The sequence below is a fragment of the Eumetopias jubatus genome, unplaced genomic scaffold (genome assembly GCF_037043125.1).
Source record: "Eumetopias jubatus isolate StellerSeaLion01/CBP00866 unplaced genomic scaffold, mEumJub1_p1.0 scaffold_13, whole genome shotgun sequence".
Taxonomy (NCBI): domain Eukaryota; kingdom Metazoa; phylum Chordata; class Mammalia; order Carnivora; family Otariidae; genus Eumetopias; species Eumetopias jubatus.
Window position 1 is genome coordinate 91,905,380 of NW_028274819.1, and position 22,717 is coordinate 91,928,096.

Consider the following 22,717-nt stretch of genomic DNA (forward strand, 5'->3'; position numbering starts at 1 on the left):
ATGGGCGCAGCCCTGTGGGCCACCTCCCTGGGCCTGTGCAGGGAGGCATGACCCAGCTTGAGCACCAGCAGGACAAAGAGGGGCTGAGTGGTCCAATGATCCCAACACCGGGGTGGGCTTGCCTCAGTTCACAGCCGGGGGACTGTGCGTAGGACTCTGAGGGTCTCAGAAGCACACCTGTGGCCTCAAACAGAGGCTCAGGCCGGGCAGGTTGGAATCCTGCTCCCCTCGTGGTGCCCTTCGCAGGCGCCCAAGAGGGGTCAGCATTTTTCTCCATGGTCTCTGAGAAACGGCTTCTTCTTTTGCTGAAAATGGGCTGGACAGAACCCCTAGAAAATCCACATGCCCTTCCGGCAGTTTGCCACGATCTCAGGTGAGGACTGGCCCGAAGATGCAGCCCAGGACCCTGGCTGGGGGGTGGGGACCACGCTGCCCCCCTCACTCAGCCCAGGGCTGAACCCCAGCCAGCCCTGTACACCAGGACTAGGACGAAGAACGGGTGCTGGTCTTGGTTTCCACCTTCCTATCTCTCCGCGTCTCTCTCCCTGTCTCTCTTCTCTAGTCCTCCATACTGTGTGGGGTCTCTCTCCCCAACATCCTGTCATGTTCTGTCTCTGTCTGCTTGGTCTCCTCCGGTCTTTTTGCTTTTAGTCTGAAATCTCTGTCTGATTATATGTTTCTGTGTATATGTCCATCTCTCTCTGTGTCTCCCTCCATCTCTCTGCTTCTCTCTTTTTCTTGTTCTTCCTCTGCATTTCTCAATCTCTCTCTGTCTCTATCTGTGTCTCCCTCCCTATCCCTCTTCTATGTAGGTGTCCTCTGCCTGCCTCCCAACCCTTCTCTGTCTGTTTCCTGTTCATCTCTCCTTCCCCCTCCATCTCTCCCTCCCTACCTCCTTTCCCTCCCCACTTCCCTCTCTGCCTCTCTCTCCCTCCCTCTCTTCCTGTCTCCTCCACCTCCTACCCTTTAGCACTTCAGAGCCTGGCTTCTCATCATATTGCAGGAGAAAGACTCGCCCAGCCTGGAGAGCTGAGGGCTGGGTGACACCAGTCAGGGCCCAGCAGAGATGATCAGGCTGATGAAAGGGTGTAAATGCCGCTTTCAAGTTAACAGATGCACCAGAACCTTTATGCAAACAGATATGAAACAGACATTTCAAAGACCAAAAAACTGTGTATTTAAATGGGGCTTAGTGTCCACTTTCCCCCTTGTGCCCCCCGCACCCCCTTTTCCCACCTCTCTTTTCTGAAGTGCTTTGTTCTGCCTAAAGGCTGGAAGATGGGCAGCATGCATCTGGGGGCTCAGGAAGCCATGCCTCCTGGCTGGCTGTTCATTTAAACACCAGACCTTGAATCCACAGGGGGAGCCCTGACCCCACTACCAGGCCAGCAGAAGCAGGCACCCCCAGGGAGTAAGGGAGCCCCCTGCTGAGGCCCCCAACTCTCTGGGGACCATCAGGGTGGTGGCTGCACTAAGGGTCCCTGCTGGTAGAATCTCTGGCCTTTATCCTCCATGTCACCCAGGGGATCTTCTTGCCCCAAAACCATGGACACAGCTCCCCAGTTTGCAAAGGAATCTCTTTTCTCTGCAGACCCCCCGCTTGTCAACCTGTCGGTGGAACCACAGCCGGTGCTGGAGGACAACGTTGTCACGTTCCATTGTTCTGCAAAGGCCAACCCAGCTGTCACCCAGTACAGGTGAGAATCCCGCTGACGAGGCACAGCCTGGCCCCTGGACCCCTGCACACCCCTGCCCATCACACGGGGTGTCGTTCGTGGTCCAGGGTGCGCAGCACACAGGCTGGTCCACTGTGGGAGCCCAGGATCCTTCTCCCTTCCCCACACACCCATCCATCCCTGGTCAGGTAGACTTTCCCTTTCCTTCACGTGCATGCACACTCCCCTTCCACGGGATGCAGTGGGTATAACCCCTTGTGTTTGGAGAGCTTGGTTATCCCTTCTCTCTGAAAAGAGGCAGAGAGGCTCAGAAAAAAAGAAAGAAAAAAAAAAAGGTAAAACAACCCGGAGAAGCAGTAAGATCAGAACCTAGATTCTAGCCATGTGCTCACCGAACTTTTCACCTGTGTAGGGTACGATTTCTGGGACAGAAGGCCCTGTCCAGCAAGTGCCTCGGATCATGTCCACCCATGGCCCCTGTGCATCCCTTGCTCACAACACTGATAAAAGCACTGTGTTTTACATGCTCATCTTTCCCTGTTGATGGCGCTTCTTGAAGGCAAGAACTGCAATTTAGCCACTTACGGTACTCGGCATGGAGCACGGCGCGGGGCATGCAGCAGGTGCTTTATAATGCGGGCTGGTTCCCCTGGGCACCTTCCCGCCTGGGCACCGCCGCATGAGATTTCAAGAGACACAGTGCCGTCGGAGATGCTCAAGGGCAGACTCGGACATTCACCTCCTTTAGACACCCTGGGGAACTCAACATGGCCCTAACTCGGTCCCGTCCTTCCCCACCAGCCCAGACTTGATGGTGGAGCCCAGAGCATCACCTCTGCTGTCGAGATGGGTTATTAAACCACAGCATCAGCCAGTGCCAGGGATGCTAATGGCCCCAGACTAGATAATCGGCTGGCCAGTGGGAGTGGAGGGCAGGAATGACAAGAGGCAGCACAGACCAGAGTGCTCAATGAGAGGGAATGGGCCAAAGAGGCAGCCAGAGAGAGATTCAGGTTGGACGCAAGGAGGAGCTCCTCGCAGTGCAGATAACTGAACGACACCAGGACACTGGAACCAAACCCCAGGAAAGGCGTGGGGTTTTAAAATATCCTTGGATATTTTAAAACAGGATGCAAACCCAGCTGTCCTGTCCGGTGTGACGGTTCCCTGGGCTGGAGGCAGGGGAAAGTTCGCTGCAGGCGCACGGCCGTGTGGGTCCAGGGGGGCGGGTGTGGTTTGGCTGGGATCTGGCATCTGTCTGGAAGTGACGAAAGATGCGAAACAGACACCCAGAGAGAGTCCCTTTCTCTGGGCTTCCTCTGTGCACCTGCAGGCCTGCACGCCCCTCCACAGGGTCGGCTCCTCTCTGCTGCCGCTCCAGGGGTCTGCTTACAATCCCTAAACGCCAAGCCCCACGTGCCCAGAGAGACCTCGAATACCTGTTTCTCTGGGCAGCCCGGACTCCCACAGGCACCCAAGCAGACGCATCCCATGGTCACCCTCACAGCCATCCCGGGAAAGCCTGTGGGGCCCTGGAGACCAGAACACACAACTTCCACGTCTCTTCACTGCCAGGCTCCAGGTCATCTGAGGACCCGGTTATGGGAGGGCTGGGCAACGGGCAGGGCCATGCTCCGGGACCCAGCAATGTCCCCCAACCCTCCCCTGCCTTCTGACCAGGACAGAGTGAGCAAACGCCCCAGAAGCCAGGCAGCGGGGCTTCGTCTTTGGGGCACCCCCCTCTAGAAGCAGAACACCAGTGATGATGATGATGATGATGATGATGATGAAGTTCATATCTCCTTCTGGAGAAATCATCATAAAGAAATATGACAATAGGGACACCTGGCTGGCTCAGTCAATGAAGCATCTGCCTTTGGCTCAGGTCATGATCTCAGGGTCCTGGGATCAAGTCCCACATCAGGCTCCCTGCTCAGCGGGGAGCCTGCTTCTCCCTCTGCCCCTCCCCCTGGCTCTGCTCTCTCACTCACTCATTCTCTCTCTTTCTCTCAAATAAATAAATAAAATCTTAAAAAAAAAAAAAGAAATGTGACAATACGTTAAGAACTAGTGAATCTAGGTGAAGGGAATATGGCAGTTAATTGGCCTATTCTTGCCATGTTTCTATAATTTCAAAGTGGTTTTTTTTTAAACTAAAAAGTTAATAAACAAGCACAGAGCATGCAAGTCTCCCTCTGCCTCCACCCTCCCCTGCAGCCGCCCAGGGTCCTGGGTCAGCCCCCCGCTTACAGAGGCGCAGCCGTGGGTGCGGGAAGGGGCAGGCCTCCCCACAGACGCTCACGCTTGCGGCGAGTCACCTCCCTCACGGCCCTCTGATTAGCCAAACGCCCTGAAACACTTCAGTGTGGACCACACTCCCTTCAGGACTCCAGAGACTTTTTGGGGAAGCCCTTCGGGCAACTAGGAAATTTTAGGAGAAAAGAGAGTGGAGGGGCGGTGGCAAGAGGAGAGAAAGGAGGCCCCCCCCCCGCCGCCGCGCCCACCCACACAGGCCGGGGCCCCTCGAGGGAGGGCTCAGTCAGCAGGCAGATGGTGGTTCTAGATGATGTGTTGGGCTCCAAGAGGAAAAGCCTTAAACAAATCTCCTCACATAAGGACATTGATTTTTCCCAACTGACTTTGACAAGATTGCAGGAATCTGTGTTTCTTCACTTCCATATTCACCTTGATTGCTTCCTCCTGTGCCCCTCCGAGGCTCTGATCTCAGAAATTAGAACTATGCTTCCTCCACCCCAGCACCCAGGAAGGGGACATCGGTGGGCGTGGGAGCAGGTGCGGCGGACTGGGCAGTCACTTCAGCTGCCCCCTAGGACCAGGGGCCTGAGACGGGCAGGCCAGGTCCCAGCACACCAGGGAGAGTATCTCCCCACCTGCTGAGGCTCTCCTGCGCCCCCCGCACCCCCCTGCAGGTCCCAGGGCCGGGGCCACCGCCCTGTGTGAAACTCGGGGCTATTTAAGGACAGCCTGTCAGCTGTGACAGCCAGGCCTCCTGATCCTGTGATATAAACAATTAATCCTCTTACGTTTGCTCTGGACAAATTAGACATTGATTGGGAAGAGCTTAATCTGACTCCTTTTCAGAGGGGCTGGGGGCGGTGGGGTGGGAACCACAGTGGAGGCAGGGCTGGGGGGAAGGGGCAGTGTGCAGGGTCCAACTGGAAGGAGGAGGAGGTGAAAGCTAAGCCAAAGAAGAGAGAGGAGAGGGAAGGGCTGAGAGAGGTGGCCTTGCTCCCGCATCACCCTGGACCCTGTGGCCAGCCGCTTGAAGGAGTGCTTTGAGCTCCTGGAAGGGACCCCTACAGAGGGTTTATTGGTGTGGGAGAGGAACATAAAGAAAGGGAGAGAAAAGACTGACTGAGTGAGATATGAGCAGGGGAAAGCCTTGGTTTGCCATACCAGAGGGCCCAGCCCCCACAGCCTGCTCCTGCCTGTGACCCTGGGAGAGGACAGCCTAGGAATTCCCCCCCCGTGCCCTGTTCCGCCTCTAAGGAAGGAACAGGCCCTGGGGGGCTAAGGGCAGCCACTGCACAGGGGGCCAGGCTACGACAGCACAGCCCTGCTGGGCTCCGGGCCTGTGCGAGCCCCAGCACTTCTCCTGAGCTCCTCGGGGCTGAGCAGGTGAAGCTTGCACCCTCAGTGACTTACATGAGGGCCCCAGAGAGGAGGAGAAAGCCCCATCCTCTCCAGGAACTCCTCCAATGACAGAAGGGGACAGCCCTTCAGAACCAGCCCGCAGGGGCCCTAACCTACCTACCCCGGGGCAGGAGCAGGCCTGGGGGAGCAGGAGGGGCTCACCCCTCCCTCCTCCTGGTCCCAGCTGCTGCAGCCCCCCTCAGCCCCCCTCTGCCCCCCTCCGCCTGACCCCACGCTTCATTCAGCTGGAGGTTGGACACAGATCCCCAGCCGTGTGCCTGGCACTGAATTCCTCTGCCTCAGGCAGGGGCTGTGCCTGGCTGTTAAGTCTGGTCATTAAATTAAAGTTAGAAATGGAAATGATTCATGAATAACTCATAATGGTTTGTTGGGAAGCTCCTTAAGCTCTCAGGGAGCTATGGTTTGCTGTTGTTAAACTATAATTGTTATTATTAATCATGTTCTTAATAATTATGTGATATTAACTTACGATAATAACCACATGGTGCCAACCTGGGTGCTCCACGTGATGCCAAGGCACGGCCATCTCCCGGGGCTGGACGGGCCTTAGTGTGAAGCTGAGGGAGGGAAGGCAGGAGACGGTCCCCTCGGTACCATCAATGGCTCCAGGACCTAGAGAAAGGGGAGGTGAAGGCGGGGGCCGCAGGGAAGCTGTGGTTACCGGGACTCATGGTCATGGTCATGGGGTCACAATAAGACAAACACCCCAAAATAGGCTTGGAATAGGAGGAGCCCGGTTGGAAGTTTTGTGAAAAGTTAAGTGTTGTCCACAGTGGGGTTAAAGCAGAGGACACTGTGAACTCTCTCCCTGGGGGTCTGTAGGGAAAGCCCCCCCCCCCACACGCGCGCACACCCATGCACACATCCGTGCCCCTGGGAGCTCCCAGCACTGCCTCACAGACAGCAGGCTCCCCCCTCCGGCACTGGTCCAAGGCAGTGATCACCGCCCCAGGGCCAGGACCGAGGCAACCCCTGGGCTTTTCAGTCTCTCGACTCTGGTGGTACTGATTGGCAATTGGTGGGTGAAAGACATCAGCACGGCCGTCTTCCCGCCCCTCTGACCAAACCAGGACTGATGGAGCCGAAGCCTCTGAGGAGTGAAGACGGGGGGAGGGGGGAGGCTAGAAGCTGGGCAGGAGAAAGGGCAAGTGCCATCCCTGGGAGGGACGAGGGGGCACGGTGAGGGACCCACGCTGGGGACAGGAGTCAGGACGGGAGAGCTGAGAGAGCTGGAGGAAGGGCCCTCGGGACCCCTGGCTAATACCCCTCCCACAACCGCCCACCTTGTCTAGAAACCAAGTCTGTGTGTGTGCACGCGTGTGCACGTGTGTGGGCGCAGACGCGCACGCGTGTATGGGCACGTGCCACTAGACCTGGGCCTCCTTCTTTCCCACCGGGGATCCCAACAGACAGGGCCCTCGGTAGCGCTCAGAGCAGGATGGCCAAGCTATCTAGGGACTGACAGTGGTTTATTCATTTCCTAGCCAGTCAGATGGGCCAATCTATTGAGTAATCCACCCAGCTCTCTCCAGAATAACCTGCTTGTCACCTGCGGAGCAAAGCCTGCGGCCTCCAACACCGACTCCTCCCCTGGCCCCGGGAGTTTCCCCTCTGCGGAGATTCCTGCCGGCCCCCCTCCCCACCTGGCACTGAAGGATCTCTGGTGGGGGGGGGGGGCTAGCCCTGTGCCACCCCATGCCATACCCCGCTTTCTAGCTTCTACAGAGACGCACCCCCTGGGTGGGAGGAACACCCTTGCCATTGGAGGAGCAGGAGGGCCGCAGCGGCACGCGGGGCCTGTGTTGCAGGTGGGCCAAGCGGGGCCAGATCATTAAGGAAGCATCTGGAGAAGTGTATCGGACCTCAGTGGACTACACGTACTTCTCAGAGCCTGTCTCCTGCGAGGTGACCAACGCCCTGGGCAGCACCAACATCAGCCGCACGGTGGACGTCTACTGTGAGTATCCCCAGGCGAGCCGGCCCCGGAGCATCTCTGTTCAGGGGCTCAGGAACCTTGCTGGGCTCTCTGCACACCATAGAACCATGCCTCACGAGCTCACAGTGCCGCCCACTTTAAGAAGAGCTTCTTGGTGTGGTATTTCCGGCTTCCCTTGACCCTTACAGTAATCCAGGGAGGCAGGAATTATTATTCCCATTACTCAGGTGAGGGGATGGAGGCCCAAGGTCACTCAGCAAGTAAGTCGCAGAAGGAGAACTTAGGCCAGGCTCAAGCAAATCCACTGCTGACCACAGGCCCCGCTGCTTCCCATTAGGGACCCGAGTACACCTCCCTCTGGTGGCCTGGCAGGGAGCCCCTTGGGGTGAGCCAGCCCATCACTGACCGATGGGTTGGATGTGTTCACAGCAATAAGCATTAGCTCATCTACTGCGCTTTACAGTTTGAAAAGCACTTTTGCAAACTTTCTTACATCTGACCCCTCCCCTCACCCTCAGTGGCCTCAACAGAAAGTGCCACTACTCCCTTTTCAAGGGACTAATCCCGGTCTCCTGACCCCGGTTTTCACATTCTTCTGCTCCTGGAAAGCAGCTAAGCAGTGCTCTGCATACCCTCCCGTCACCGTGCCTGAAATCCCACCATTACACCCACTCTGGGGACCAAGGCTTGGTCTGCAGGAGGCTCTCTGGTGTGCAGCGGGGAGACGGAGAGGAGCCTCCATTAATGCTCACCAACACTTAGCAGGGGCCTGGGACCAGGCCCAGCTACTTCACTGGGGTTGGACAAAGGCTGGGAGGGGCTGGAACGGAGCATAACCTGCGGGCTCGGAGCAAGTGGAGAACTCCGGGAAAGGCATGGCTTCCTGGAGGGGGTGGAAAACACGGGGAGAGGCAGGCTTCCTCCACGCCTTGTCTCAGAGCCCCTGGAGGACCGTGGGAGGGCTCCAGGAGCTGGGCCAGGTGCACAGGGTAACTGGACTCTAGGTCCCTCACCTGAAGCCTGGGCAAGGACCTGAAGGCAGACACAGAAAAATCCCGGGATTTCTGGGGCAGGAGGAAGTCCCCTCTGCCTGCAGATTGGGGAGGGGGCTTCCTGGAACCAGGACAAAGGGCAGGAGATGGGGGCAAATCCCAGTAGAAATGGGGCCAGAGCACTTTTTCCTAGGGCTGCTGCTGCCAGTGAGTGGGCCTGAGGGAGGCCGGGCTGGGGGACAGGGATCTCTTGCTTACTTCCCGGGTCCTTCAGACCCTGCTCCCAGAGCTCCCAGCCCACCAAGAGCCCTGTCTCCCCCTTCTTCCTCTCACAGTTGGGCCCCACATGACCACAGAGCCCCAGTCCCTGCTCGTGGATCTGGGCTCCGATGCGGTCTTCAGCTGTGCCTGGACAGGCAACCCCTCCCTGACCATCGTCTGGATGAAACGGGGCTCAGGCGTGGTAAGTCCTCAGCTCACACCCCACAGGGGCCTCGGACCACCTGAACTGCCTTCTGGGCCCCTCTCACCCTTTGGCTAAGGGCATCGGCCTCCACTGTAAGCTGAAGGGAGAAGAACCCCAGAAAGAAGAGAGTGAACCCCAGATACCCACATGTACCCCCTCAGTCCTAAACACACTCAACCACTGCAGTTTTGCCCTATCACTAAACCTTAGAAGAAAAGCAGGTGGTCACCAATGTGCTGGGAGTAAAAAGTCTCTAGACAGCCTTTTCCACTTTCCCTGAATAGTTAAGTGATCCATTAGCTTTTGAGTCAAGTTTCACAGTCTTCCTGTGTTCCTCTTTTAAAATAAATATGTTTTTTCGGTTGTATAAGTTTATCAGAAACCCCTCCCCTCAGGAGGACCAGCGAGAGCCTTGGGAGGGAAGTCAAGGGTGAGGCAGACAGAAACTGGCCTCCGTGTGACCTACTGTGGGCCGGACACCGCTCCATCCTGTGAGCAGGGCTGCCCTGTTGTAGCAATAAGAGCATCAGGGCAGATAAGAAACTGCCCCAGGCCAGGCAGGTAGTCACCACCCAAGTCAGGATTTGAACTCAGGGTTAGCTAAGGCCAAAGTCTTTGGATCACGCCCAAACTCTATCCCAAAAGGATATTGAAAATGACTCCAAAAAGACAGGTCCAGGCACCTGCAAACAAGATCCTCGGGGCCAGCCGGGTACAAGTTGGTGGGCAGCCTGCCTGTGTTTGAGAAAGTCTCTGGGCCCCAGCCAGGGAGTACCCCCCCCCCCGCTGCTCCTTGCACACTCCCCCCTCCCAGCTGGTGTGCAGCTGTAGATCTCCCCTGGACAGCTCACGGGGCATACTGTCTCCCACCCCACCCCTGCGCCTCACTGCCACGCTGAAGACCGGTCACTTACCACAGGCCCGCCTCGCAGCCCTTCTGGTTCTGGGAGACAGAGGGAGCCTGGCTCTGCTCTCCGTGTCTGATCCTCCACAATCCTCCCAGGTGCTGAGCAATGAAAAGACCCTGACCCTCAAAACCGTCCGCCAGGAGGATGCTGGGAAGTATGTGTGCCGAGCCGTGGTGCCCCGGGTGGGAGCCGGGGAGCGAGAGGTGACCCTGACAGTCAATGGTAAGACCCACCCCCCCAACTCATGCTAAGAGGATAGGAGGGTGCAGAGAGGGGCCCAAGGCGTCTTGGTCCCAGGCATTGCCTCAGAGGGCCTGTCGTTGGTTCTGGGCCTTGCTTCCACCCGGACCCTGGCTCCATAGCAGTTCTGTCCACCTCTTCGAGTCCATGTCAAAGCCCAGGCCTGAGGTGAGGAAGGACCTGGCTAGTTGCGTCACCTTCCTCCTAAGGGGTCCCAGGCTTAGGAGTGGTAGCTGATGAATTTTATCCTGGCCAAGAGGAAAGGGTCAGAGGATCACTAGGCAGCCAACTTAGATCCCGTATCTACCCTCTGACCTGGACCTTGACCTTGGTCCTGGAGGGAATGTAAGGGAGCGTCTCTGCAACTCCTGGTTGGCCCCTTCCCGTTGCATGCTGGCTGCTCGGTCGGAGAGACCCATCACAATTTCCACAAGACCAAGCATTCAGGGGGTCCTCTTGAGGGCAGAGTCTTATCACTTACCATAAAACCATTATAGCAGGAGAGGGTTTTCAGATGTCCCCATAACACAGATGACTTAGGAGACAGAGTGTTAGACCAGCATGGATGATGGCATATAGAATGTTACAGAGAAGCTGGGTCAGGCCCAGGAAGGCTGTAGCACCATGATGGAAATCTGACGTCCCTGCCATGGTACGTGCTCAGGCCAGGGCGGGGGGGGGGGGGGGGGGGCGCGGGCAACCGAAGCTGCTGGCTGGAGAGAGGGAGAAAAGCGAAGGCCAAGCCCCTCTGTGTTTCCAAACTTCCTCAGTCCACTGGGTTTTTGGTTTCTCTTTACGAGCCCCCTGGTCCCACAGAGTCTGCCTCTGGTCAAAGCCCTGAGGCTCTGAGCCACAGTGGGATCCAAGCCCCAGACCCACCTTTGCAGGGCCTCTGGGTCCTGGCCCCAGATCAAGGCCCTAAGGAGGGGCTGAGTCATGTTCCAGAAATCTGCCGTCCTGGCTTCACCTCCACCCAGGAAGCTGCCCACAGGAAGCCTCATCTATTCTCCCCCTTTGCTAGAAAACTAAAACCAGCTTGGTGCTTCCTCAGCCATCCCCCTCCGGCTTCCCCATTAGCCAGCCCCCCTCCACGGATTTCTTTTCCTCTCCTCCTCCCCCAGAGTCCTGGCAGCCCCAGAGGGAGGGTGAATCTACTCAGACCCCGGGTGCACTCACAGGCCACCTGTCCTGGGCAGAACCCTGACACAGGAGTCTTCCTGCCTTCCCCCTGGGTCCCCAGGACGCCACCAATAAATTGGCACTGCAGGGCTAAAAATAACAGCATCTGATCGCGCCTCCGTATATCCATGGCAACGCAGACTGCAGCCTTTTTCTGCTGCTCCGTGTCTGACACTGGGCTCAGGCACCAGGGCCCATGAAGGCAGTGGCCTCCCCCGCTGCCCGCCCTGGGTGCTGGCCCATGACTGTGGCCAGCTCCCGTCTGCTGGCCCCAGGACCAGCCCAGCAGGGCTGGGGACCGTCCAGGGACCCCAAGCCTGAAGCCTGAACATCCCCATTTCTGGGGAAAACCAGGCGGATAAATGAGGGACTGACATTCCATTGTCACTTTAGATATCCAGGCATTTCCCCGCAGGGATTCAAAGTGGTTTCTTGGGGAGGGAACGCACACCTCGCACACCTCGGGAGGACATTTCTCTTGGAAGGGACACCCCAGCCTGGGCCCTGGCGGCTACACAGGGTTTGATCTGCACCCCCCCCCCCCGCCAGGGATCCTGTGTCTCTCCCCCTCCTCTGCCTCCAATACTGGCACAGGCTCCCCTAGATCGTCAGGAAGAGAACCGCCCAAGGGATTGGAGTGAAGCAAGGAGGCTGTTTGTTTCTGTTGAACTGGGGTCATCTAGCCCTGATGCAGGGGGATGGCTTAACTGGCCCGGGGTCGGGCGGAGGGGGGGAGTGTGGAGCCGACGTTGGAGAGGAATGATCTAGAGAACAGGTGGAGGGATGGCGAAGCCCTTTGGAAAGGGGCCTGGGCTGGGCTGAAGGAACCAGACATTATGAAAGGATCCAAAATGAGATGGGGTGCTCCTCACAACACACCCCAGCTGGTGGGCAACTGCTGCCCACTGCCTTTTGGGGAGTAAATTGGCACAGGTCTTGCCTGGTTTGGTTCAAACCCGGGATCTGCAGGGAGGGGGAGATTAACCACACTACCACTGTGCTTTGACTGCCCAACCCCACCTTTATTCGGATTTCTTTTTTTCTTCTAAGAAGCCCTTAAACACTTACCCATTTGCCTAATGGCTTTTAGAATGCCTGAAAACCCCCCAGAGAATTCCTAGTCCCTGGGAAGTGAAGGGGAAACGGTTTTATGGTATCCTCACTTCCAGCCAGCAGCAAAACAAAGTGCCATCCAAGTTCCTAGAACATCAAGCCCTCCTGCCTTTTGGTCAAAGGCTTCTTGGAGCAAAAACATGTAAGAGAGACACTACACTCGGCTCAGCCCATGCTCAGAGCCACCTCGGGGCTGGGCGGGGGGAAGCCCTTACCTGAAGGGTCCCCCACGTCTGCCGCATCCAGCTCCAAGCTGTTAGCCATCCCAAACTCAATAGCAGGCACCTGAGTGTCTCCCAGTACCCACCCCCCCCCCTTGGCTGAGAGCTACTCATAGAAATGCAAATCTGTTTTAATTAAGGCGGCTAATAAACAGCAATTATGTTTGCAGCAATTTCTGTTTTGTTCCCAGCATAATTTTGCCTGTCCTCCAGATCCCTTGCTCTAGCTCTTTCTCCTCCATTTTCGGCCACCTAAGACCCAACCTTTTCCCTCAGGATTGGGAAGGGGACGTGAGGGTCTCCATCCCTACACGGCTTGCTTGCTCCAGCCGCCCCAGCCCCAGCCAGGAAGTCAGCTGAGCAAACAGCTGAATTCGCCTCTCCTCCCTCCCCCTTTCCATGCCAGGTGGGCTTTGTGAGGGAAGGATTTGGGCAGAACTAGACAGGCGGCACACTCTTAGACCACAGGTGGATTCTCCAGGTAGATAAGACAGGGACTCTGAGAGACATCCATAAACATTACACACACACACACACACACACACACACACACACACACACACACGACATACGTGAGATGAAGGTTGTGAACCCTCCCAGCGCATTTCCCCTAAGCAAGGTGATCCCCCCTCCCCCCCTCTCCCCGCCAGAGGAACTCGAGCATTTCCCTCTCCTCCGGCTTTGCCCGGCCCAGCGAGGGCACCCAGTTTGTTAGGCAGGCGCGCCCTCTCCTGGACGTGGGGGAGAATGGCTCGAGTGGAACAGTCCACTAAGGCAGAGGTGGTATTAGAGATGTAACATTACTTAGTATCCCTTCCTCCCCGACACTTCCCCTCCTCCCTTCTGAGGTCCCACCTCCTTCGTAAAGCTTTCCCCACCCGCCAGGCAGAATTAGCCCCTCTCCTCTGAAGTCCGTTGGCACTTCGTGTGTACCGCTCCGTGGTACGAACACTCACCACCTTTTATGACGGTTATTTATGTCTTCTGGGCATTCTGACTTAGAAGCGTTCGTTCGTCATCCCTTGAGAGGATTATGACTGAACGCTTAATTTATCTTTGAGTCCCCTGCCTTGCACTTTACCTTGCACATACAGGCCTCCAGTAAATGTGCGCTGAACGATTGGATGAATGGGTCAACTTCTGAACCCCACCCCAGAAGGGTCCAGCCAGGCACCTGCCTTTCCTGATTCCCTGGTGTGATGCTGTCTCCCCAACAGGACCCCCCATCATCTCCAGCACCCAGACCCAGCATGCCCTGCATGGGGAGAAGGGCCAGATCAAGTGCTTCATCCGGAGCACACCGCCACCCGACCGAATCGTGAGTGCTCTGGGGCCGGGAGGGGAGGGCTGGGGGACTCCCCTGGCGGCTCATCTCAGACCGCCTCTTTCTTACAACCACCAGGCCTCTGAGCTTCCCATCCTCTGTGGGGAAAATTATACCTGCCTTGTCTGTCTGGGAAAGGCATCACGAAGACAGTGTGCTCCCAGAGCTGGTCTGCAAGTGTCTTTAACTCTGCTCTGCTGTCCACATGTGCCCTAACAGTAATAACAGTAATGCTTCCAACCAAGTTCTGCGTCCTAGGAGCAGAGGGGCAAGTGAGGGTAGCAGAAAGGAATGATAAGCGATTGCTTCCCTTTCCTGGGTTCAAGGCCAGTCTTTGGCAAAATCCTAGACAGAGTGTGGTTTGTGGTCGGCAATCCCCTTTCTTCACCCCCCCAGAGTCCTCCTCTGTGGGCCTCCAGGTGCCCGTGGATTGCCCTGCCCCACTTACCAAGTTCTCCCCTCCAAAAATATCATTCCATTGTCCCTCCCTTCTGCAAAACTCATCCCCGTCCCTGCAGTGCCACTAAGGCCACCTGAAGAGTTCACACTTGAGCCCTGCCAGGTGTTTGCATTTGTAAAAGCCAGGGTCTTCACCCAAGTCCATCTGAAACCGGTGGGAGCCTCGGCACGAAAACAGAGAAGGGGAAGCATTTTCTAGCATTAATGGAAGTCAGATACTATTTTTAGTGGTCCCCGATGCCTAGCGTAGTCCTGATAGAAGACTGCCCTAGGGTCAACTCCACCAGGGAGGACGTAGGGGGTGCACACTGAGCAACCAGGGCATGTGCGTGCCAGGGGCTGGGACGTTGAAGCTGTAAACGCTCAAGGTGTCATCCTATAAACTCCGATACGGTTAGCGCATCACGTGTGTTACACACTTTTTCAGGCATCCAGCTCATTCACTGTCTGAAAAATTCACATGCAAATTGCAAGAAGTCATACATAGAACTAATACCTATGTGCCCCCTGTTCCCTTCACCCTTTAATTTTTTTTAAGTTGTAACTGTAACCCATGCCCATCAGAATAATCCGTTCACTACTGAGCGTGTTCGCACGATCTTTCTCTTCATAGAGATCTAACTCTTGGCCCGCGGTTCTCAATGGGACAAGATCCCCCGCCCAGGGGACATTTGGCATTGTCTGGAGACATTTTTGGTTGTCACAGTTCGGAGGGGTGCTACCAGCATCGAGCAGATGTTGGCCAGGGATGCTGCCAAACTTCCTACAATGCACAAACCAGCCCCCACAACCAGGAATGTTCCAGTCCAGAATGTCACCAGGGCCAAGTCTGAGGAAGCACTGGCACCTCACCCACCGCCAAGCGCTTACCTGCAGAGATTGTCACATTCTCCCCAACGCCGAAAACCAGGCCTGTGTGCTCACATGCTGACAAATGTGAAAAGGCTCCGAGAAGAATTCCACTCTCAGCCTTATAAACTAAGACAGGTTAACATGGTCACAAGTACAACTCTTGGAACATATGTTTGTACAAAGGAGCAAAGTGACAAAACTAGGCTCAGTCACTCTGGGGCTGGTCTTCTTCTCCCACCTGCCAGGGCAGCTGAGGGCCCGCCAAGGGCGGGGGGCTCCCATCACTGTCACAGGGTTCCCTGTCTGCCCAGAAGGTGTCCCAGGGGAGAGCCACAGAAGGCCCCTGTCCATGGAAATGCCCTCCGAGGTGGCCCAGCCTTCGTGTGCGCGTGCATGGTTATGTGCGTGTGTGGTCTGGTGTGTGTGTTGTGATGTGCGTTGATGTGTGTTGTGTGCACATGTCTGTGGCGTGCTGGGATGTGTGTGCAGACCCGTGGGCATGATGCTGCCGGATGCAAGCCTGGCAGCGTCCGGCCTGGAGCAGGGAGGTGGCAGGGCGGCGCTGGCGGTGGGGGGCGGGGTCTCCTCCTCACTCTGCGCACCTCGGACAGGCCTGGTCCTGGAAGGAGAACGTGCTGGAGTCGGGGACGTCGGGGCGCTACACGGTGGAGACGGTCAGCACCGAAGAGGGGGTCATCTCCACACTGACCATCAGCAACATCGTGCGGGCCGACTTCCAGACCATCTACAACTGCACCGCCTGGAACAGCTTCGGCTCCGACACGGAGATCATCCGGCTCAAGGAGCAAGGTGGGGGCCGCCAGGGCCACCAGGGGATCACAGGACCACCAGGGCCCCTCCCCACCTGGGGTAGGGCCCCAGGCAAGGTCTTCCAGGGTCTTGAGCCAACAAAGCCCACCTGAGGCCACAGGCAGGTTGAGCCAGAGGACAAGTCACAGAGCACTTCCTAACTTGCTCCACAGCCTTGGTCAAGTCACAGGAAGTGGCCTTCTGTGGCCCAGTTCCCCCAAGGCCAAGGCACACCAGGAAAGGAAAGGGGGAGGAAACCTGCTTAGGCTGGTGGTTCTCCAGGACGGTGTTTCAGGAAAAGGTGACCACAGAGCGAGCCAAGCTGATTGCCATGAGGAGCCTTCTAGCAGCTTCTAAGGGCCCTGGCTTCTGTGCACTCAGCGTTTCCCTAGTGTTCTTAGGGGGGTGTCATCCACTGAGGAGTGTCCCTGCAGCGGTACACCAGGACGGATGTGTTGGGGAACCTGGCCCAGCCCATTAAGACAATAAGCCAGTCCGGTTCCCCAAAAGTCCCCCAGAGGGTGCTCATGCTAAGCTAAGGGATAGTACTTGAGCTGCCCCCAACCCCTGGTACATGGTGGTGGGGTCAGGTTCAGATCCCCTGCTGTTCCTCCAGGACCATAGAAGACCAAAGGACCACTGTGCGCTGAAGGGCACACCAGCCAGAGGGCAGCGCTGGGCGGGAGGGCTCAGACCTGCTGGCTGGGCGAGGAGGTGGATCAGGAAGGCTCACCCCCCCTGTGACCCCGTGTACAGACTGCGCATCTCCTGATCAGAGAGATGCTGAGAACTCTAGTCTCCGCTTCAAGGTCTCATGCGGACCACAGGCTGGGAGCCTCCGAGGGGCACCGCAGGGTGGCTCTGAGCCGCTCGGCAGACAGCCAGCAGTACACGGAGCCTGAAATGGGCTGTAGATCTTGCCCCTTTGCCAGGGGGGCTCAGTCTATGGCAGACAGGGCGGTCCAGGCTCCTCAGCCCTGGCAGTGTCCAACCCCTCCAAGATGCAGGCGCACCCACAAACTGAGGGCCTGGCAGGAGATTCCGGGCCAAGCAAGTGGTCTCAGCTGGACCCCTCGGACCTCAGCGCTACCCTGCGGATCAGTGTCTCCCTACACCTCTTCACTAATAATGCTGCTTTGCATAATGCTTTGCACATAATTTGCATACTATCATCCACACATCATCCTAAACCCTCCCAGTCCCCCGTTGCTTGCCCTCCATGTCTTCCCCTGAGTGCCCCCACCCCCATTCCCTCCCTTAGTGTTCTCACCCCACCCTCTCCAGATACCCCCCTCCTCCCAAGCCTTAACTTCTTTCTCTGGTCCCTACCCCTCGGGAGTCTCTTCTAAGTCAGTCTGAAAGAACGCCCAGTTCAGTTCAGCTAGCCTGGGTCCGTTGGGTGGTCCCGGAAACATGAGAGAGGAGGGAGCCCCTCATCCCGATCCCCACCAGGTGGCCGGCCCCAGGCCCACCCCACCCTGGCCAGCCAGGCCCTGGCTGTGGACGCTTGCTTTATTTCCAAACAGGTTCGGAAATGAAGTCGGGAGCCGGGCTGGAAGCAGGTACGGAAGGAGACATGAGAACTCCCCGGGCTGGGAGGAAGGGACCTCTGGGCTAGTTGGGGAGGGACCCTAAAGGGGTAGGGAGGCCTATGCAGGCCGCTAACTTCTCTGCCCTCCCCCCACCTCTAGGCTTTAGTGCAGCCAGAGCAGGGAGAGGGGTTCCCAGCCAGCTTGGGCCTAGAGACCCCAGAGACCTATCTCTTCTGTCGCCAATGCCAGAGCCCACAGGCTGCTTGCAGCCCAGGACACCGGCTCTCACTCCTCCCCCTCTGTTCCTCCCATCCCGTCTCTTCGGAAACCCTGGCTCCTCCCCTCTGGGTTCAGCTCGCCCCTGGCCTGGCCTCCCTCTGTTTCCAGGCTCTCCTGGACTCTTCCGGCTTCTCAACATCATCACCAGCTTGGCCATGCTTCCCAGGACTCCAGGGCCTCCCAGCCCCTGGGCCTGCATAACCCATGCTAATCCATGCTTTCTGCTCGCCGCCTCCTCCCCCTACTCCTGCCTGCCTTTCCCCCAGTGAAGTGTCATCCACCCGGGGGCTCAGGCTGCGGGGCAGTGCCTCCCTCCCCACGTGCCCAGCAGCAAGGTGGTCCTCAGGCTCCCAGGGTTGAGTTGCTCTGTCTTAGGACCCCACACAAGACAATTGCCTCCACTCTCCAAGCAGAAACCCAAAAAGAGAATCAGGACGTTGCAAGCCAGACTCCATGGAGCCGACAAGAGCCATGAGCAAGATGTGGGGGTCCTCTGCCACATTGACCCTGAAGGAGCTAGGGCCCGCCAGTCCCTTCATCAAGCTCCTTGTGGGGCCCACACACCCTCCCCTCTGGGCGGATATGCCCTTTAAGAGTACCAGTCTGGGCTCGGGCAAGCTCCCAGAGGAAGTACACAGACTCCTGTGGTATTCTCCCTCAGAACCACTACTGGTGCTGGAGGTGGTGTCACCTTCTTGTGTCCATGTCTCCCGTCTGTTCACACTCATCTGCAGCTCCCTGACACCTTCCTTCCTGACTGAGACTCCTCATGCCCAGTTCCCCTCCTTGGAAGGAGGTGAGGCTGAGCAGGAGGGCGGCTCCTTCCTCCCGCCCCTCTCCGGGGAACATCCAAGAGGGACAGCCTGCCCATGCGGCCTTGGCCAGTCCCCAGGTAGCCAGGCAAGGAGGAAACACACACACAGGCGGGCTGCAGAGGGACTGCCACCCCAGTGGTCCCCCTGACCCCAGCAGACCCTCTCTCTGTCCCAGCCCCACCACTCGGAGACAGTTCTCCAGATAAGACGGTGCCGTATAACAACTGAAGGAAATGTGGCCTCACAAGATGCCCGGGTCAGAAGTCACCTTAGATACTGTTGCCTGGTCCTCTAGTTGGACGGGAGAGACATCGAGGCCTGCAGAGCTTAAGGAACCTTCCACGGTCATCCTTTGGCTTTGAGCTCAGCTGAGACAAGACTTGAGTGTTTCCAAGGAGACTTAGGAGGAATCAAGGAGGAACCAAATCGAACCCAAATTAATAAAATTCAAAAGAACAGAGCCAATGAGCTTCCAAAGCAGTTTTCCTTGCCTAACAGAATTAAAACCCAAAGACAGAAATCATCTACGTACCAAAGCAAGCTCATGGGTCTGACTGAGGTCTACTGAGGTCAAGTCCCCTTTGTCACTCCTGACTGTTGAGACCAACCCAGACCCCTCCCATTTTTAATCCCTGCGTATTCTCCGCACCCCCTTCTCCTCTCCCCTCCCCTGCCACTCTCACAGCGGTCTCAGCCACCAATAGGCAGGTGATGAGTGCACTGTTGTGCAGATCCAGCCTAACCACCAACGCTGCCCACCCCGGGCACCTGCTCCTCCCGGGAGGGGGCGACCCACCGCCACCGCCCAGCTGCACCTCCAGGGGCCAGGCCTGGAGGGTTTCTTCCTCTCTTGCCCTCTTTAAAGCAACCAACAGCAATGAGAGGCTAACCCACAGCCCAAGACAAAGTCCCAGACATCCCGCAGTCATCCACACTGACAATGTGGGGCACATTAGGGGGCAGGGAGCTCAGGCTCTAGAAGGAATTTTCTTCTCATTCAAGGTTCTGATCTTGCTACATTTCTCCTACCCCTCCAGAAACTGGAGCAAACACTTGACTAGGACTGGTGCCAGACTCAGTTTCAAGGTCTTTCCTTGCATTCACTCATGGAGTGAGTGGTTACTCACCCTGTAACCACCCCCTGAGGTGGGCACTGTAATGATCCCATTTTGGAGATAGAGAGGTGAGGTAAGTTGCTCAGAAAAGGTGCTGGCGTCTGGGCTGTCCAGAGCACGTGAACTTTGGAGGATGCTGTGTGATACAGCAGACGGAGCTGGGGAGCAAGAGGAGGCCGGGATTTGCCCTGGCCTTCTGCAGCTGTGCGTCCTTGACTGAGTCATGCGACCTCTCTGGACCTCAGTGTTTCCATCTATAAATGGGAGGTTTGGATTCAGCAGGCCGTAAGGACTCCCTGCCCCCAAATTTTCTAATTCTATTCCCAATGGACTATACGGGGCTCCAAATCCTGTACTCCAGCCCACATGCAGCCACAGAAGGGCCAGGGCTGTCTGGAAGAGCACACACACACACCCCCCAATATACCCTCCCCATCCGCATCTCCACCATGCTAGGGCCCTGAACAGATAAACTCAGCAGGGAGTGAGGGCTTGCCTAGCTGGAGTTCTGGGCGCCTGGCAGAGAGGGCTACCAGGATGCCTGGGGACTGGCCCTGGAAGAGAAGGAGCAGAACTGGGGGGGGGGGGGCCAAGGAAAAGGAGCATTTTTCCTTAGAGAGGTGGGGGGCAGCTGCAATCCTGACCACCCCCCTTGCACCTAAGACTTGGGCCTCTGGCAGCTACTACCCTGGTGCCCGGCAGGCCCGTGAGGACAAGCTGCCTCAGGCCTGAGAACTCTCTAAAAGCTGGTGGTCCATGTCCATCCTCTGCACCTGGGAACGGGAAGAGAAGGAGAGCACAAACCAGGCAAACAAGGGAAGTGACCATAGTCGTTTTACAAAAAAAAAAAAAAAAAAATCCAGGACTTTCTACTCTCCAGCCCCCGCATGATAGACTATTCCTGGTTTAGTACAGAAGGGAGCTAAACAGTACCACAGCCTTGCTTCTCATCTCCAGGTAGCCCTCCCTGGCCCTCCCCTCCCCATGTCTGCCTGCCTCCCTCCCCACCCACCTCTTCCGTAGTCCCTCGCACCCCCTCCTTGGTCCTGAATCCCTGAGTCCCGCTGGAGCTGACCCCTGTTGGAACTCTGCCTGGGCCGGCCCAGGCCCCACCCCCCACCCTTCACCCCTCCCCAGGCACTTCCCAGGAGGGCCTGAGTGCAGGTGTCTAGCCCCAGGGGCTGCCCCCCCCCCCCGAGGAAACTGGGGAAGGCCCTGGTGGGGAGAGTGGGCTGTCCCTGATTTCCCATCGGCTGTGCCTGCTTCTCTCCCACAGAGTCTGTGCCGATGGCCGTCATCATCGGGGTGGCCGTAGGAGCTGGTGTGGCCTTCCTCGTCCTTCTGGCAACCATTGTGGCCTTCTGCTGTGCCCGCTCCCAGAGAAGTACGGGAGGGAGACCCGGGAGCTCAGGGAGGGGGACAGAGAAAAAGGCCAGGCTTAGACTGCTCCGGAGAGCAAGTAAGCAGGAGTGCCGTGAGCAGGGGCCCTGACCTGCTGTGAGCTGCTGGGGTAGGGATGGGGTCTTTGGCATCTTCTTATGTGCAGTGCTTTACGTGGTGTCTGGCACGTAGTGGGCACGCAACTGATGCGGAACTGAACGGAAGTGAGCTTCGTCTTCCAAGGCCGTCAGCCAGCACTCGGGATTGAGCACCTATGGCTGGATGGAGCCGTAGAGAACTCTGGGAGGGGGTTGGGGGGAGGTGGCTTGATCCTTGCCCTCCAGGTTCTGCTAGTCTAACCAGAGAAGTAGGTCACCCACAACGAAGGGGAGAAAAGCACTCAAGGCATCCCTTTGTGAAGACTTTTAAAGTTCTGCAGTCACTAGCGATAAAATTCTGCACTCTTGAGGAATCACTCGGACCTGGAGTTCCAGCCCGAGTGCAGCTCTGACGCTACTTGTCAAGGGCGGACGCGCGGACGGATAAACTGGGAGGACTGAGTGAGGGAAGCCAATGGGGGCTCAGGCTTCTAGCCCCGCCTTTTTCTGCCACCAGTGGGGGCTCGGGTTTCTAGCCCCGCCTTTTCCTACCACCAGTGGGGGCTCGGGTTTCTAGCCCCACCCTTTTCTGCCACCAGTAGGGGCTCAGGCTTCTAGCCCTGCCTTTTCCTACCACCAGTGGGGGCTCGGGTTTCTAGCCCCACCCTTTTCTGCCACCAGTAGGGGCTCAGGCTTCTAGCCCCGCCTTTTCCTACCACCAGTGGGGGCTCGGGTTTCTAGCCCCACCCTTTTCTGCCACCAGTAGGGGCTCAGGCTTCTAGCCCTGCCTTTTTCACGCGAATCTGGGCAAGCCGCCACTATTCCCCGCCTCAGTTTCCTTGCGTGTGATAGTTAGGGATTGCGTGATGAGACTTTTATGACCCCACTGGCTCTAACGTTCGATGATCCTAAGGCACAAGATGAATAATCAGAAGAAGCCGACTCCCTCCACCACTTGGATGTGTTAGAAGAAAGCGGGGTGTCCCCCACTAGGTTTCCTCCACCCCAAGCCTGGCAGCCATGGCTCTCTTGCTTTCCCCCAGTGATGTGGTCTTGGAAGCTCCCTGACCCCCTCTCAGTGGAAATTATAGGGGAGCATGTTTTAGCAAGAGTCTTCTAACAGAGCTCCCCGACTCTCAATCAGCTGTCTCCCCTAGAAGCCGTAAAGTCTCCACCACTGAAGCATTGACCCAAGAGCTGGACCACCACGTGTCAGGGATGTGTCTGCTTTGGGCGGGGGATGGACCATGGGACCCCGAGGCCCCTTCTGACAGTAAGATTAGCGATTCTCTTAATGGAGAGAGAAGAGCCTGGTAGACTAGGCCAGGAAAGACTTCTAGAAGGAGGATAAAAAGGACCTAGCTCTGTGAGGCAGATGAATGCACGAGGATGGCCTCTCAAGCCAGGGCAGCAGAGTGGAAGGCTGAGGTGCACCTAACACGACCCACAGAGAAAGAGAGCCGAAGCCCCAACAGCCCACAGCACATCCAGACAGGTGTTCTATTGGGGTGGGGGTGGGGGGCTGGAAGCTACTGAGTTCAGGGGCTGGACGGTGAACCCTGGGGGTGGCGGGGGAAGTGGGGGCTTGACATCTCAGGCCCTGACGCCTGAGGATGAGGACTGAACCTGTCATCTACACTTTCCTAT

General features: G+C 57.2%; 1 protein-coding gene across 5 annotated transcripts in view; it reads left to right on the forward strand.

The window, feature by feature from the left end:
* The window catches only part of KIRREL3 (kirre like nephrin family adhesion molecule 3), a 121,017-nt gene that overhangs the window by 93,714 nt on the left and 4,586 nt on the right, over nt 1–22,717 (forward strand). The window contains exons 6-13 of one of the 5 annotated variants that reach the window (XM_088018143.1): nt 1,592–1,697; nt 7,160–7,308; nt 8,615–8,742; nt 9,749–9,875; nt 13,624–13,724; nt 15,653–15,851; nt 17,378–17,413; nt 20,869–21,051. In XM_088018143.1, the coding sequence (XP_087874269.1) occupies nt 1,592–1,697; nt 7,160–7,308; nt 8,615–8,742; nt 9,749–9,875; nt 13,624–13,724; nt 15,653–15,851; nt 17,378–17,413; nt 20,869–21,051 (1,029 nt within the window). The remainder of the gene's footprint in view (nt 1–1,591; nt 1,698–7,159; nt 7,309–8,614; nt 8,743–9,748; nt 9,876–13,623; nt 13,725–15,652; nt 15,852–17,377; nt 17,414–20,868; nt 21,052–22,717) is intronic. The other 4 variants (XM_028120821.2, XM_088018144.1, XM_088018145.1 and 1 more) reach the window with 4 other exon arrangements.